At 43.1% G+C, this 14,765-nt stretch overlaps 1 protein-coding gene across 1 annotated transcript in view; it reads right to left on the reverse strand.

Moving 5' to 3' along the window:
* Window positions 1-14,765, reverse strand: part of ADAMTS12 (ADAM metallopeptidase with thrombospondin type 1 motif 12) — a 344,768-nt gene that overhangs the window by 67,598 nt on the left and 262,405 nt on the right. The window contains exon 14 of the mRNA XM_058716861.1: window positions 6,505-6,625. Within this exon, the coding sequence (XP_058572844.1) occupies window positions 6,505-6,625 (121 nt within the window). The remainder of the gene's footprint in view (window positions 1-6,504; window positions 6,626-14,765) is intronic.

Raw genomic sequence — 14,765 nt, forward strand, 5'->3', positions numbered from 1 at the left:
TGTGGACTCATCTTCTAGCACTGGGCTACCTACCCTGTCCAAGGCAATTGTGTATGTTTTGGCAAACCAGTGACCCCTTCATGTCATTCGCCCACCTAAAATCATAGAATGGACCTTATTCTCTCTTAAGCCAACAGCAAACAAACTGAACCTTGCAGAATTGGCATAGGGGCAGCTTTGAGTCATGAAGCCATGCCATTTGTTCCTAAAATTGCCTCTTCCTTCTCACTGCCCAGACTTGAATCGAACTTGCACACATACTGCTGTCACAGCTCCCTAACCTGTGTTGTGAGGTGTTGTTGATGGGTTCCATTCATTCATGCACTTCCTCAGCGACAGAAACTAAGTGGTCCCAAGAAAAAGTCCAGAATATGCCTCACTATGGGATTAAGACGGCAATCTTAACATAACTTGAAACTGGTGTCAATTCTTCACTCTAGGTGAATTTAATACAACCAAAAAGATCAGCAGCAGACACTCGGGAGCTACCGCTGGAAGAACTGAGCACATAAACACACAGGATCGGGAAGTGGATGGGTACCATGTGGTCAGGTGCAGGAATAATTCCAGGTCCAGGCAGTTGCTACGCATACTCCATTCCAGGAATTTCCTAAAGGTGTGGACACTGGCAGCAAGTGTTTCTAGAAGAAACTTTCTGTGTCTTTCCTCTGCTTTCTAGACTGCAGATTTTTTTTTTCAACATGCTTAATTGCGAAAATGAAATTGTGATGAATCTCAGAGGAAGCCTAATTAATTTAAATATTATGCCAAGAGAGTTACAATAACTCTAGTATGTGCATCAAACCCACTAAACAGATATGCAAATATATTTGGTATATATTTAACAATATTTAAATAATATTTAATAAGGTGAATTTTGTATGGAAACTGTTCTAGGTCAATAAAAAGATTGTAGGGTATTTTTTTTTAATTTACAGGGGTTTGCTTTGTTTGTTTTTGAGAGACAGAGAGAGAGAGAGAGAGAATCTTAATCAGGCTCTACACTGAGCACAGAGCCCAATGCTGGGCTTGATATCATGACCGTGAGATCATGACCTGAGCTGAAATCAAGAGTCAGGTGCTTAACCAACGGAGCCACCCAAGTGCCCCATAAAAATATCTTAAAATTGAAGTCTGAAAACATTCCGGTTGTGATTAAATAAGGGGAGTAGGAATTAAGGCTGGTGCTTTGGGCACTGAGTTAAATGACACAATTTCCTGTATGAGAGTTCCAGGGCACTCAGAGAATGTGGTCTCTTGTTCCCAGCAATAGATGAAAGCAGCCAGTGTGAGCAAGACCAGGAGCTGGTTTAGTGGTCACTGGGTCTGGCAATGGTCAACTCTAGAGAAGCCAAGCAAGGCCAGAGGAATCCAGAGTGGTGGTTTTAGGAAGTTAATGAATTAGTCCAAGAGGTTAGAACTGTCAGGTTTTAACATTTAAGACCTAGGTACGTGAGTAATACAGAATCAAGGAAATTAGGCAGCAGTGGGAAAAAAAAACACCCCAAAGCTGAGGAACTAGATGACAAAAGGTCAGGGTTCGAGGCCAAAGAAATTGGGCTATGAGAGTTTGGGATGGAAGTTAGGGCTCTGGGTAATAAGCCCAGGGTGCCCTTAGAAGAACAGAGCTTAATGTTCTATCAGCTTCCTTCCAAACCAGGCTCCTCATTTAAGTTGTGCCTAAGGGCCAAGTGGCAGAGTGGGACCCAGGCCTGTTACCCATTAGGGTAAGGGAGAGAAGCTGACAGGAAGAGAGTCATTGTCTTTTTCTTTCTTCTATCTACCCCATGCCAAGTACACAACAGGTACTTGATTAATGTTTCTCAAGTCATAGAGTGAATGAATAAATGAACGAGCGGATGATATCTGTACATAGCTCACTGTATTCTGGACCTAAGTTCTTTAATTTCAGACACGTCTACTCATAGTAACCATGGCACTATAGCAACATGTCAATTCTTTTTTCTTTTTCCAAGAGAGGAAATGGAAGCTATTATGGAGGGTCTACAAGAAAGTGGGCCTAATGTTCCTCAAGTGTGACACTAATTAAAAGGCATGACATGATGCTGCCATCTGGCACACAGCATCAAATCTACTAAATGAGGTCCTCTCCACAAACAGAGACAAGGACTTAGCTTTTGGGATAGCCCAAGAAAGCCATGAATAAAGACATCTTTTCTTGGAGACTCTGCCCAGCTTCAACACTTAGATTTCAATAAACATAGGATCAGCCTTAGGGCTAAGAGCAGGGGGAAGACAAAAAATACCAAACAGGGTTGAAAAGGGCCTCAGAAATGGAGGCCCAAAGGGGTGACTTCCCCATGGTCAATGGTAATCTGGATCAGCACCTGGTCTCTTGCCTCTCAGCCTATTTCAATTCCACATCATCCATCATTGTCTTTCTTTCCTTCATAAAAAAGGACAGGGGCTAATATTTCATATCTCCGTAGTCAAAGGCAGCAGCAGCCAGAGAGGAGGATAAGATGGGTCCGTTCATGATGAGCATCTCTAATGCAGACCTTCTCCACTTCATTTTAAACCTACTCTGTTAAAAGAAATCTATTAGCCAAAGTAAAGCAAAAAGGGAGGAGAACACAGGCAGACACATGGATCAGTTAGGCCATGCAAAGTTTGAAAGATTTCTGAATTCTTCTAGGTGACTGACTACATATTCGCATCACTTTTTAGTCACAGAGATGATCTTGCCTCAAGTGCTGGTTGTACCTGTTGCCCGAGTTCATTGTTTTTCTAGTGTTGTCTGATAGTTGCTTACTTCTCTCAGAAAGGAGACGCTGGGCTTTCTCTCAAGATCATGGTTGTGACAAGAGCCTGTAACAAGGCTCTGGAGATTTGATGCCTAAGTGTAAAGCCATTTCCAACCACAGCTCCCATGTAACTGACTGCAGATATATACTTGCTCTGGGAATAATCCTCCATAAGGGCTCACCACGTGTCACAAATTCTTGAAGGCAAATGGGATGCCTTCCCGACCAGAGAGATGAAGTTACAATGGGAACGCCCCAAGCCAATCACTGCCAGCCACCAAAGTCCTCCACAGTTCTGGGTGGAGAGACAAGGAGAAAAGAATACTTCAGGATATTCATAAGAAGGGAAGGATTCTGAGATTTATGTCTGTGGGCCAGAATCAGAAAGTGACAAAAACCCAATATTACAATAGTGGTTTACAATATTACGAATGCAATATTGTACCAAGTCACATAAAAAAAAAAAAAAAAAAAAAAGAGCTACAGCTAAACCAAAAAGGCCCATAGGCAGGGTATCATGGAGGGAAAATATCTGATTCAGATATTCCATCAGCATAACTGTTAATGATGTGGTCTCCTTTATTGTCAAAGGAATATGGAACCAACCTTAAGAAAAGCATTTTTCATTCAAATTTATATAAGCGCTTACTGAATACCTCCTATAGATAGAAATTATGTTTGTTGATGTGGGGGTTGGGCAGGGTGGTGATAGAGCCTAAAAGATGATTCATCCCTCAGTTTATAACTGCACTAGAAAGAAAGAATACAACAGAAGCAGAAGTAAGGCAGCAATACAAGACAGCATGTAAGTAAGCACAGAAAACAACTAACTATACCTTGGTTGTCTTCAAAAAGAGGTTGTTAAGTTCCCTCTTTTGACTTTGGCCCTTGGATGAATCAATCTGCCCAATGCAATCTAACTCCATTTCACAGAGTTTTGCATCACTTTGTGGTTTCATTCCCAAGGTGGGGTGGCGGCAGCCAGGGTCTTTATGATGTATCTAGCTTTATTAGGCACACAGCAAAGGTGGGACTTGCGGAATGCCTGGTGGGTATAAGGAACACAGACCACCACCCAGCTGGGTGTCGACCGAGTCCAGAGTGAGATCTGGCTGGATTTCCCTACTGTGCTGGGGGTAGCAGTGCCAGAGGGCTTGGAAGCCCTGTCAGGATATGTACAATCTAAAGTGGACAAGGGCTCCTGGATGGCTCGGTCGGCTAAGTGTCTGACTTTGGCTCACATCATGATCTCACGGTTTGTGAGTTCGAGTCCCACGTTGGTCTCTGTGCTGACAGCTCGGAGCCTGGAGCCTGCTTCAGATTCTGTGTCTCCCTCTCTCTGTTCTTCCCCCGCTCATACTCTGTCTCTCTCTCTCTAAAAAATAAAACGTTAAAAAAAAACAAAGTGGACACACCCCCCTGGGTGCCAAGAGCCATCAGAAGTCCTCGGGGAAGCAAATGAGAGAAGGAGAAATGAAAACCAAAGTCACAAGGAATGCCAAATGCTCAGTGGTAGGCACATGGCCAGCGGTATCAAGGTCTCTAAGGCAGGTGTGGGGGTGGCAGGGAGGCTCAAGATGCTTCTGATCCTTTCTCCTAAGAAACCAGAGTAGAGATGATAAAAACCCAGAACTAAAGCTTGATTTCCTAAGGGCTTACTTAAAAGGTTAAGTGCTGGAGATTCAAGAATGAAAGCTCTGCTTTTCAAAGGAGTTACCATAGTGTTAGGAGCACAGCATATCTGAAGCCAAAGATATGAGCCTCTACAGGCAGAGACATAATACTGAGGTTAAGTGTCCAAACATGATTTGAAGGGTTATTTTATAATCCAAGTAAATAAGGTCACACCTAAATACTGGAAAATACTTACGTAACAGCTTTATAAGATTGAATAAATATTACCTATCATAGGATGCTTGATCATAAGCCTAAGACATACTGGGTTATTATTCACATTCTTAATAAGTAATGCAAAGGATATGTTTCATGTGTAATAAAGCCATCAAATAGACATAAAATATAATCCTTCAATGATAATTCTAAAGGGCAAGACAAGCATTTCACTTTACAATTTAACCTTATTAATTCAATAGTCAAAGATCAAAAAAATAGGTGTAGAAATTAAACACATTTGGGTCATCCACTGTTATGTGTACTAAGGACCAATAAAGTATTTAGTCAATGCACCTGATACTTGAGGGCATACTCAGTTACTTCACCCTGGGTGGTGAGCATGTCTAAAAGGGACGCATTGCTGTTTTGGGCCCCAGGGAAAGGGTGACCCACTACATCTGGGAGTCCCTGTCATTTCCCACCCTGGGTGTCACTCCCAGGGTGCCCTTCTCTTCTCAGGACCTACCTGGGTAGTGCACACTGGACTCCCTACTCCCAGCACCCAGATTTCTTTGGAATCCAGAGAATTAACAACCTAACTGTCCCCTCCCCAAAGTAGCCTTGAGCAGTGACCATTGGGAGCTGGATACATTGTCTCAGCTCCCTTACCCCTTGGGTGGGAAAACTCTCATATACAATTCTTTTTTTTTTAATCTTTATTTAGTTTTGAGGGAGAGGGAGAGACAGAGCGTGAACAGGGGAGGGGCAGAGAGAGAGAGTGAGACACAGAATCTGAAGCAGGATTCAGGCTCTGAGCTGTCAACACAGAGCCCTAAGCAGGGCTCAAACTCAGAGACAGTGAGACCGTGACCTGAGCTGAAGTCAGACGCCCAACTGACTGAGCCACCCAGGCGCCCCATCTCATATACGATTCTATACTGGGTCCTATGTAATGGTCACTGGCTTACTGACACACCCTTTCTTGACTCTCCTCCTTTCCCCGTTTTATTTCCTGTATGCCCTACTGGCATTTTCCAGGATCCTCCGACCCTCAAATAAGCTATTTGTATCAAATTCTTATCTTAGTGTATTTCTGTGGGAGCCTGAGCTATGATACTCTGAGTTGTCTTCATCATCTCTGGGCCTAACTTAGACCTTCCCAAGACACCTTCAGCTATATACAAATCACTGATGGTGCCATGGGACCAGCTTAACTGAAAACAAATATGCAGGTCCCATAGCTGACTTGGGGTGAGGGTAAGCTCTTCATTCCCAAGGATTATTAGCAGCCCAGAGCTGCACAAGGAAGAAACCTTGTGAAAGGTCATCATGGGAAAGGAACAGCAGGGTGTGGGTAAGGAGGGGACATCAGGTAGCAGCAAGCACCTAGAGAGCCATAGGGCACCAGTGGGTAGGAACCCTTTCCAGGGAGAAGTGGGGAAGAAGAGCAAGCTGAAGTGACCTTGCCTTGCCTCTCCTTTGGCCCTGAAAGTACACTCCGAGACTTCCGCCATTAAGCCCACTACTGGGCTTCTCTGCTCTCTCTTTTAGAGCCTGCCTTGTGTCTGCACCCTTCCCAGCACCTTCTGATCTCTCTCTCTCCCCCGGTTCAAGGTCTGTTCCTAAGCCATTGGCCTTCAGTCCTGGATGCTGTCATAGGGATCATACTCATTCCTGTTCCTGGGGACAGCCCCCAGGTCACTTTAGATCCCTGTGTGCTGGAAGGCTTCCTGTAATTGCCTAGCCATCAACTCCTTTCCTAAAACTGTCAAGGAGCCCTTATCCCTTTGTAGTGAAGGCTATATCCATGTTGAGTTCTTTGAAAGCTACAATCTGCTTTAAAACATAGCGATCCATCTTGCCCTCTATTCTCAGTCCCCTGCCACTTCAATTATTTGTTTGTTACCAGATCCTTCTTTCTGTTTAAACATCTTCTTCACAGTCTGGCAGGCAGAGCCATCCCCAAGGCACACACCGCAGCGATCCTCCGTGGCATTGGAGCCGATCTCATAGTCACAGCCGACCATCTGTGGGAAAGAGAGGCTGAGGGTGACTGATATAGACGGGGAACGTCACACCTGCCTTGGACATCTGACTTCTCCTTTCCCCCTGCTCTTGATGAGATTGGGGCTGGGGACAGATGCAAGAACAACAGTTCCTTTTCCTGGTGGCAGCCACAGGAGCATCCAAAGCATCCACTGATGGTAAAGGTTATACCTTTACTATCCAAATGCAAGAACCATGCAGATGCAAGAACAACAGTTCCTTTTCCTGGTGGCAGCCAGAGGAGCATCCAAAGCATCCACAGATGGTAAAGAATGGTTAGAGGGGAAAGAGGTACCCACTGAGTGGGTCTCCAATTGCCTCTGAGTCACAGGCAGAATTGAACACAGTTCCAAAAATTCAACATTGAAAATGTCTTGGAATCAGAGTTGATGGAGTAGTTAAATCCCCTTCCTATGTACAAACCTCATTCCCCTTCCTCTCTAATGAGAGTTTCCAGGGATGATGTAATTATTCCACCTATAATGTTCAGTCCCTTTACATTCCTCACTGAGGTTATCTCTGCTTCCTGTCTGAGCACAGCAGGTGAGCCAGCAGCCATGGAGGAAGATCTGGCTCAATGCTGAGACTCCTTGAGTCCCACGAGGGATGAAATCAGTTGACCATCATCAGATTCTTTTGAGCCTCCTATCACCCCAGCCCCAATGCACTTCACACATTGCCATATCCCAGCCATTGAGAGCTTTCTCCTGTGAGCTGAGACTGAAATTTACCCGTGTGCTCTGGACCTGATCCCTTCCTAGTGTTCTGCCTGCCAGCCCTTCTCAGTCATCTTCTTTCCCTCTCTATGGATCCGTCTCCTCAGCCCATCATTATGGCCCACTCTTTCCCATCCTAAAATCCCCATGCTGGAAAAGGCATGTTCATCATGTATCATCAGATACCAAAACATCATGACACTTAGATAGAAAGTGTCTAAGTTGAAGGTCTTTGTTGTTTGCTCTCTGGTAAAAGAGAGAGGGGAAACGGTACCATATTCTACTAGTCAGATTGTTCTTCTCTGTTTGTGAAGAATTGTGCCTAGGTAGTTTTTTTCTTCCTCAAAGACAATTCCCTTTCTTGTTTTATTTATTTTTTTAAGTGTTTATTTTAATTCCAGCGAGGTAACATACAGCATTAAATTAGTTTCAGGTGTACAATATAGTGACTCAGCACTTCCATACATCTGCTGGTGCTCATCACATTTCCTGTCATTTCTAAAGCTATCTCAAATCGACTGAAGGGAAGAACAGTTTGGGTTTTTAAATATAACCCTCCCTCCACCAGCTGAACAGAGGATTAATGGCCAGTGACAGAAAATAACTCCATTCCTCAAATTAATTGTCTCTTCAGGTCCAAGGACTGTGCTACCTGACCTGTTGGGAAAAAACAAAGTGCTAAGAGATTAAAAAAATTAATCATGGGGCGCCTGGGTGGCGCAGTCGGTTAAGCGTCCGACTTCAGCCAGGTCACGATCTCGCGGTCCGTGAGTTTGAGCCCCGCGTCAGGCTCTGGGCTGATGGCTCGGAGCCTGGAGCCTGTTTCCGATTCTGTGTCTCCCTCTCTCTGCACCTCCCCTGTTCATGCTCTGTCTCTCTCTGTCCCAAAAATAAATAAAAAACGTTGAAAAAAAAATTAAAAAAAAAAAAATTAATCATGCCAATCAGAGTGGGGAAAAAAAGGAATTTTCTGGATGTGTACTCAGTGGTCATGAATAAAATGTCAACCTTTCACAAGCGATATAGGTACATCAAGCTGGAGGGTCCTCTAATAAGCTGACTTTTACAAATAATACGCCCAGAGACTTTCATTCCTTCACTGATTAGGGAAGAGCCAGGGAAACTTACTCTGAGACAAAGAAATTTTAAAGGGTTCTTTTTTTTTTTTTTTTTTTCAACGTTTTTTATTTATTTTTGGGACAGAGAGAGACAAAGCATGAACGGGGCAGGGGCAGAGAGAGAGGGAGACACAGAATCGGAAACAGGCTCCAGGCTCCGAGCCGTCAGCCCAGAGCCTGACGCGGGGCTCGAACTCACGGACCGCGAGATCGTGACCTGGCTGAAGTCGGACGCTTAACCGACTGTGCCACCCAGGCGCCCCTCAAATACTTTTATGTGATATCGGGCCCCTGGGTGGCTCAGTCGGTTAGGTGTCTGACTTCGGCTCAGGTCATGATCTCGCGGTCCGTGAGTTCAAGCCCCATGTCAGGCTCTTTGCTGACAGCTCAGAGCCTGGAGCCTGTTTCAGATTCTGTGTCTCCCTCTCTCTGACCCTCCCCCGTTCATGCTCTGTCTCTCTCTGTCTCAAAAATAAATAAACATTAAAAAAAATTAAAAAAAAAATGGTGGCTAAGTCATGATTAAAGGAACTACCAGGAATATAAGATGATCCTAACCTTGTATGTACCTAATATTACCACCTCATATATATAGAGAGAAAGAGATTGAGATACAGGGAGATATGGTGAGAAATTTTAATGTGTCTCTCTCAGTAACTGATCAGGCTGACAATATAGATGATTTGAACAATGATATTACAAAGCTTGATCAAGTGGACATATATAGAACCCTAGACACCAAAATATGAGAATACATATTCTTTTTTTTTTTTCAACGTTTTTTTAAATTTTTTTATTTTTGGGACAGAGAGAGACAGAGCACGAACGGGGGAGGGGCAGAGAGAGAGGGAGACACAGAATCGGAAACAGGCTCCAGACTCCGAGCCATCAGCCCAGAGCCTGACGCGGGGCTCGAACTCACGGACCGCGAGATCGTGACCTGGCTGAAGTCGGACGCTTAACCGACTGCGCCACCCAGGCGCCCCTAAAGGGTTCTTTTTAAATCTCTGCCAAACAGGGATAGATAAGAATGTGAAGAATAAAGGAAAGAAAACCAGAAAAACAAACACTTGAGCCCATCTCTCCTCTCCAGTAGTATTTGCCCGCGTACTTGGGAGCGGAGGTGGGGGTGGGAGATGGGAGACCCAGCAAGTCAAGTGTCTCACAGAATATGTCCCATAGAATATCCAATGCATTCTTGTAGAGTCTTCACACCAAATACTTCGCCCATCAGCTGCACGCAGCATAATCAACACTGAATAAGTGTGTAACAGAAAGCCTAGGAGGGCATAAGTCAGGCTTCCTTGCTCCACATAAAACACAGGGGATCTCAGGGGAAAATAAACAGATTTCACTGTGATTTTTCATGCCATGTGCTCTGGCAAAAGGGCCCACAACAATATTGTCTTTCTGTTTTCAGGAGAATCAGTGGTGGCTCTCCTGCTGCTAACAAATGTGGACAATGACTCCAGCAAGACTCTCCTCTAATGTGACTCCTAGCATGCCAGACAGCCCCTCCAATGGGCAACATTTTTGAAAAACAAAAAAATTGATTTCCCATAATTCCTTTCTTTAAAAAACAGCTTTTGGGGCACTTGGGTGGCTCAGTTAAGCATCCAACTTTGTCTTGGGTCATGATCTCACGGTTTGTGGGTCCCATCCCCTGTGTTGGACTCTGTGCGGACAGCTCAGAGCCTGGAGCCTGCTTCAGATTCTGTCTTCCTCTCTCTCTGTGCCTCTCTCTCTCTCTCTTTCTCTCTTTCTCTCTCTCTCAAAAATAAATAAACATTAAAAAACAATTAAAAGCAGGTTCGGGGTGCCTGTGTGGCTCAATTAGTTCAATGAATGACTCTTGATTTTGGCTCAGGTCATGATCTCACAGTTCCTGGAATTGAGCCCTGCATTGGGCTCTGCGCTGACAGTGCAGAACCTGCTCAAAATTCTCTCTCTCCCTCTCTCTCTGCCCCTCCCCTGCTCATGCTGTCTCACACTCTCTCTCTTTCTCAAAATAAATGAATTAAATAAATAAATAAATAAATAAACAAACAAACAAACAGCTTTATTGAGGTATAGCAGATACATAAAATACTGCACATCTTTAATGTAAACAACTTGGTAAGTTTGGACTTACACAAACACTGCTGAAACTATCCCTATAATCAAGGTAACAGGCATATCCGTCCCCTCCAAAAGTTTCTTTATGACTCTTTCTGTGCATGTGTGGTAAGAAAACTTGGCCAGTGAGAGGGTCTATCCCCTCAGCAGATTTTTAAGTGCACAATATAGCATGTCAACCATAGGCATCACATATACAGCAGATGTCTAGGACTTTGGACTTTGCCTCTTGCATAACTGAAACTTCGTACCCATTGAATAGCAACTCTCCATGGTTCCTTCCCCTCAGCCCTTGGCAATCCCTGTTTTAGTCTCAGCTTCTATGAGTCTATTTTAGATTCCCACAGTAGAATCATGTGGCATTTGTCCTGTGACTGGTTTGTTTCACTGAGCATCATGTCCTCCAGGCACATGTTGTCACATGTGCAGGTTTCACTTTTTTTTGGAAAGCTGAATAATGTTCCAAAGTATGTATACAACATGGGATAGACCACATTTTCTTTGTCCACTCATCTGTTGATGGACATTTGGGTTGTTTCCATATCTTAGCTGTTGTAAATAATGCTGAGTACATGTGAGTACAGGTATTTCTTCAATATCTTGATTGCAATTCTTTTGGATACACACCCAGAAATCCCATTTCTGGGTCATATGATACTTCTAGTTTTAATTTTTTGAGAAAACCTCCTCTACACTATTTTCTGTAATGGCTGCATGGTTGTGAAATCCCAACAGTATACAAGGGTCCCAATTTCTTCACATCCTCATCAATGCTTATCTTTTGTTTTTTTTTATATTAGCCATCCTAACAAGTGTGAGGTGATATCTTATTGTGGGTTTGATTTGTATTTATCTGATGTTTAATGATGTTGAGCACCTTTTCATATACCTGTTGGCCATTTATATATCTTCTCTGTAGAAATATCTATTCAAGTCCTTCACTCATTTCTTAAATTGGTGTATTTGATTTTCTGCTATTGGGTTGTAGGAATTTCTTACACATTTTAGATATTAACCCCTTATTATATGTATGGTTTGCAAATATTTTCTTCCATTCTGTAGGTTGCCTTTTTTTAATGTGTATTTATTTTTTAAAGAGAGATAGGCAGAGTGGGAGAGGGAGAGGGCCAGAAAAAGAGGGAGACACTGAATCCGAAACAGGCTCCAGGCTCTGAGCTGTCAGCACAGAGCCCGACACGGGGCTCAGACTCACAAGCCATGAGATCATGACCTGAGCCAAAGTTGGACATTTAACCCACTGAGCCACCCAGACGCCCCTATAGGTTGCCTTTTTTATTCTGATTATTATGTCCTTTCTGTGCAGAAGCATATCATCAATTCTTAACCCCATCGTTTGGGCTGAGGAGCGTACTATCTTGGATATTATTTAGAGAAATCAGGTTCCAGTCTTCCACCCACACCTCCAGCCCTATTAGTGAATAAATAATATGTATTCTTAGCAATTCTCATATTTTGCTTACGGTTAACACTGTTTTACTTTGTAAATTCTCAAGTGACTGAGAACTGAAATACCAATTTCAATTACCTAATCCACCTGGAATGTCATCACTGCTTTCTACAGCCCTGTGGCAAAGGTAGAGATTGAAAGTGTGTCTGGTTCTAAGATGAGACTCATTCCCAGCCTGTGAAACTTTAAGTGTAATGACAGGGCAGATTTAGGCTTAACTGAAAAGAACAGGTAAACGATACTGGCATTTGATAAAAGGGACAGTAGCAATAATGCTGTCCTCATCATAATTTTTGAGGGTTAGGATCTGGCATTCTGGAGGGAGATCTGGCCCGGAGAAACTGATATGAGGATGTTCAGCAAATTGCTGAAATGGCCAAAATGGCCTTAAGAGAGAGCAAAGAAAGTTCAGGACAGTTACTGAGAGAAATGAGAGAGGTAGAAAGACTGTCAGGTAAGGTGGAAGACTCAGTTGGGATTGAAGACCACTGACTTTAAGGGCACAAAGTCACAAAGTTGAATGTTTATTTTAAGAAGTGTTCAGTAGTCTGAGGGCTCTTGGGTGGTTCAGTCGGTTAAATGTCCGACTCTTGATTTCAGCTCAGATCATGATCTCGTGGTTCATGAGTTTGAGGGCTCCACACTTGGGATTTTCTTTCCTTCTCTCTCTGACCCCCTACCACGTTCTCTCCCACTCTCTCTCAAAATAAATAAATAAACTTAACAAAAAGAAGTGTGCAGTAGTCTGATCATAAGAGCAAAGCAGGGTTGAACAGATCCAAGGTCCAGGGTGAAAGGTGATGAAAACCTAAGAGGAGAAGTCTCAGGACTTCTGATGTGATAGATCAGGAGACCTGGGCTGCTTAGGAAGGAAGTTAACCAAGAGCTATACTGACTGGGAGAGAGGAGAGAGAAGAAACTGAAGTTCAAGAACTGGTTCCCAGGAGAAACGGGTGAGAACTGAAGACTAGCAGACTGCCCTAAGATAGTAGGTGAAGCTGCACAGCCAGGCAAGCTGGGGGCAAGCATGGGACCATCTGCCCGTACATTTAAAAGCTTATTCCCTGTCATGCCTGTGATTAAAGACAGGAGATACCCTGAAAGGTCTAAGTTTAAATTCATATCTTTGATAAACAAGTTGAAAAGTTTACTGTAAGCTTTTTAAAAATGGGGAAGGGGCTGGGGTGCCCAGGTGGTTCAGTTGGTTAAGAGTGCCACTCTTGATTTTGGCTCAGGTCATAAGCTCACAGTTCATGGGATTGAGCCCTGGTTCAGGCTCTGTGCTGATAGCAGGGAGCCTGCTTGGGATTCTCTCTCCCTTTCTCTGCTCCTTCCCCGCTCATGCTCTCAATCTCTCTCTCAAAACAAATTAATAAAAACTTTAAAAACAATGGGGAAGAGGCATAGATAGTTACTCCTAGAACAAACTCAGTCCTGATCAAGACTAATTCCCTTAACAAGAGAATCTGCAAATCTAACAGGCCAAAATGCTGGCAAATATTATAACTGCAAAATATAACTAGCCGAATATATGAATATAAGCAAACATTTTCATATTCACAAAGAAGATAGATTATTAGACCCTGCTTATATTTTTTTCTGATGGTGTATCTTTTTATTTCAATATATGTTCAATTCCCTTTGAAAAAACTGTACTAATTAAATAAGAAGACTAACAGAGCTGAAAATAACCACAACCTGGATCCTTGGAAGGTAAATTGTTTTTAGGCTATTAAGGTAAATTTGATTTGACATAATCTTTCAGCTTAAAAACTTGTTCAGTGTGGTAAAGAGAGAAAGTGGGTAATTATAGCTTCTAAAAAGCCCTGATTTCCAAAAAGAGTAAGTCAAGCTGAGAGACTCCAGCTTATTCTATTAAGTTGATTTAACTGGTGTCAAGAGAGGCACCCAAGACCCCTTATGTTTTGTTCAAAACACCTGTGTTTCCCATGCTCTGCTAAAGATATTGTCTCTCTGCTTGCAAACATGTTTAGGTCTAACAGATAATTTTAGTATCACATTCATTCTTGGTGATTAAAGTTCTCAGCCCTAGCTCCATGTGGCAATTACCTGGGAAGTTTTTAAAATGTCAATGCCCAGGCCCCGAATCCCAGAGGTTCTGAATCAATAGGTTTGAGATAGAGTCCAGACATCACTAGTTTTTAAAGGGTCTTCAGATGATTCTAATAGGCAGCCAAGCCTGAGAACCACTGCTTTGGACTGTGATGGGGCTGTTTTGGCCCGAATTAGCTAGACAAACCTTTCCCCACCATGGAGAATAGATCTAACCCAAATACATATTGATTACTTTTGGCTCTTTGTAGCTACAGTGATAATTCCTAATGAGTGTGAAGAAGGATTTCACGTGAGCTCCTTCTAATGTAGAGTATGACTGTGACTTGCTTTCAGCTCATTCATTCCCGGGAATCATCACGTTGCCTCTTATGCTTTGGTCCCTACTGGAATAAGTCAATAGGCAAATTGAAGGTAATAAATGTATCTTCCCAGGGTCCTGAACATTCATGGGCAAGGGCTTTCCATGGCAGCAACTCAGTCCAGTGGGGAAAAAAATTATGATAAACATTGGCAAAAACAAATAAAAGGCATTAAGAGTTTATTGTGTGTCAGGGGCTCTGTTAGGGGCTTAAAATATATGGCTTTATTCTTCTTGACACCAATGAGGAGGACACATTAACATCCCAAT

Source organism: Neofelis nebulosa, chromosome 1, assembly GCF_028018385.1.
Source record: "Neofelis nebulosa isolate mNeoNeb1 chromosome 1, mNeoNeb1.pri, whole genome shotgun sequence".
Taxonomy (NCBI): Eukaryota; Metazoa; Chordata; class Mammalia; order Carnivora; family Felidae; genus Neofelis; species Neofelis nebulosa.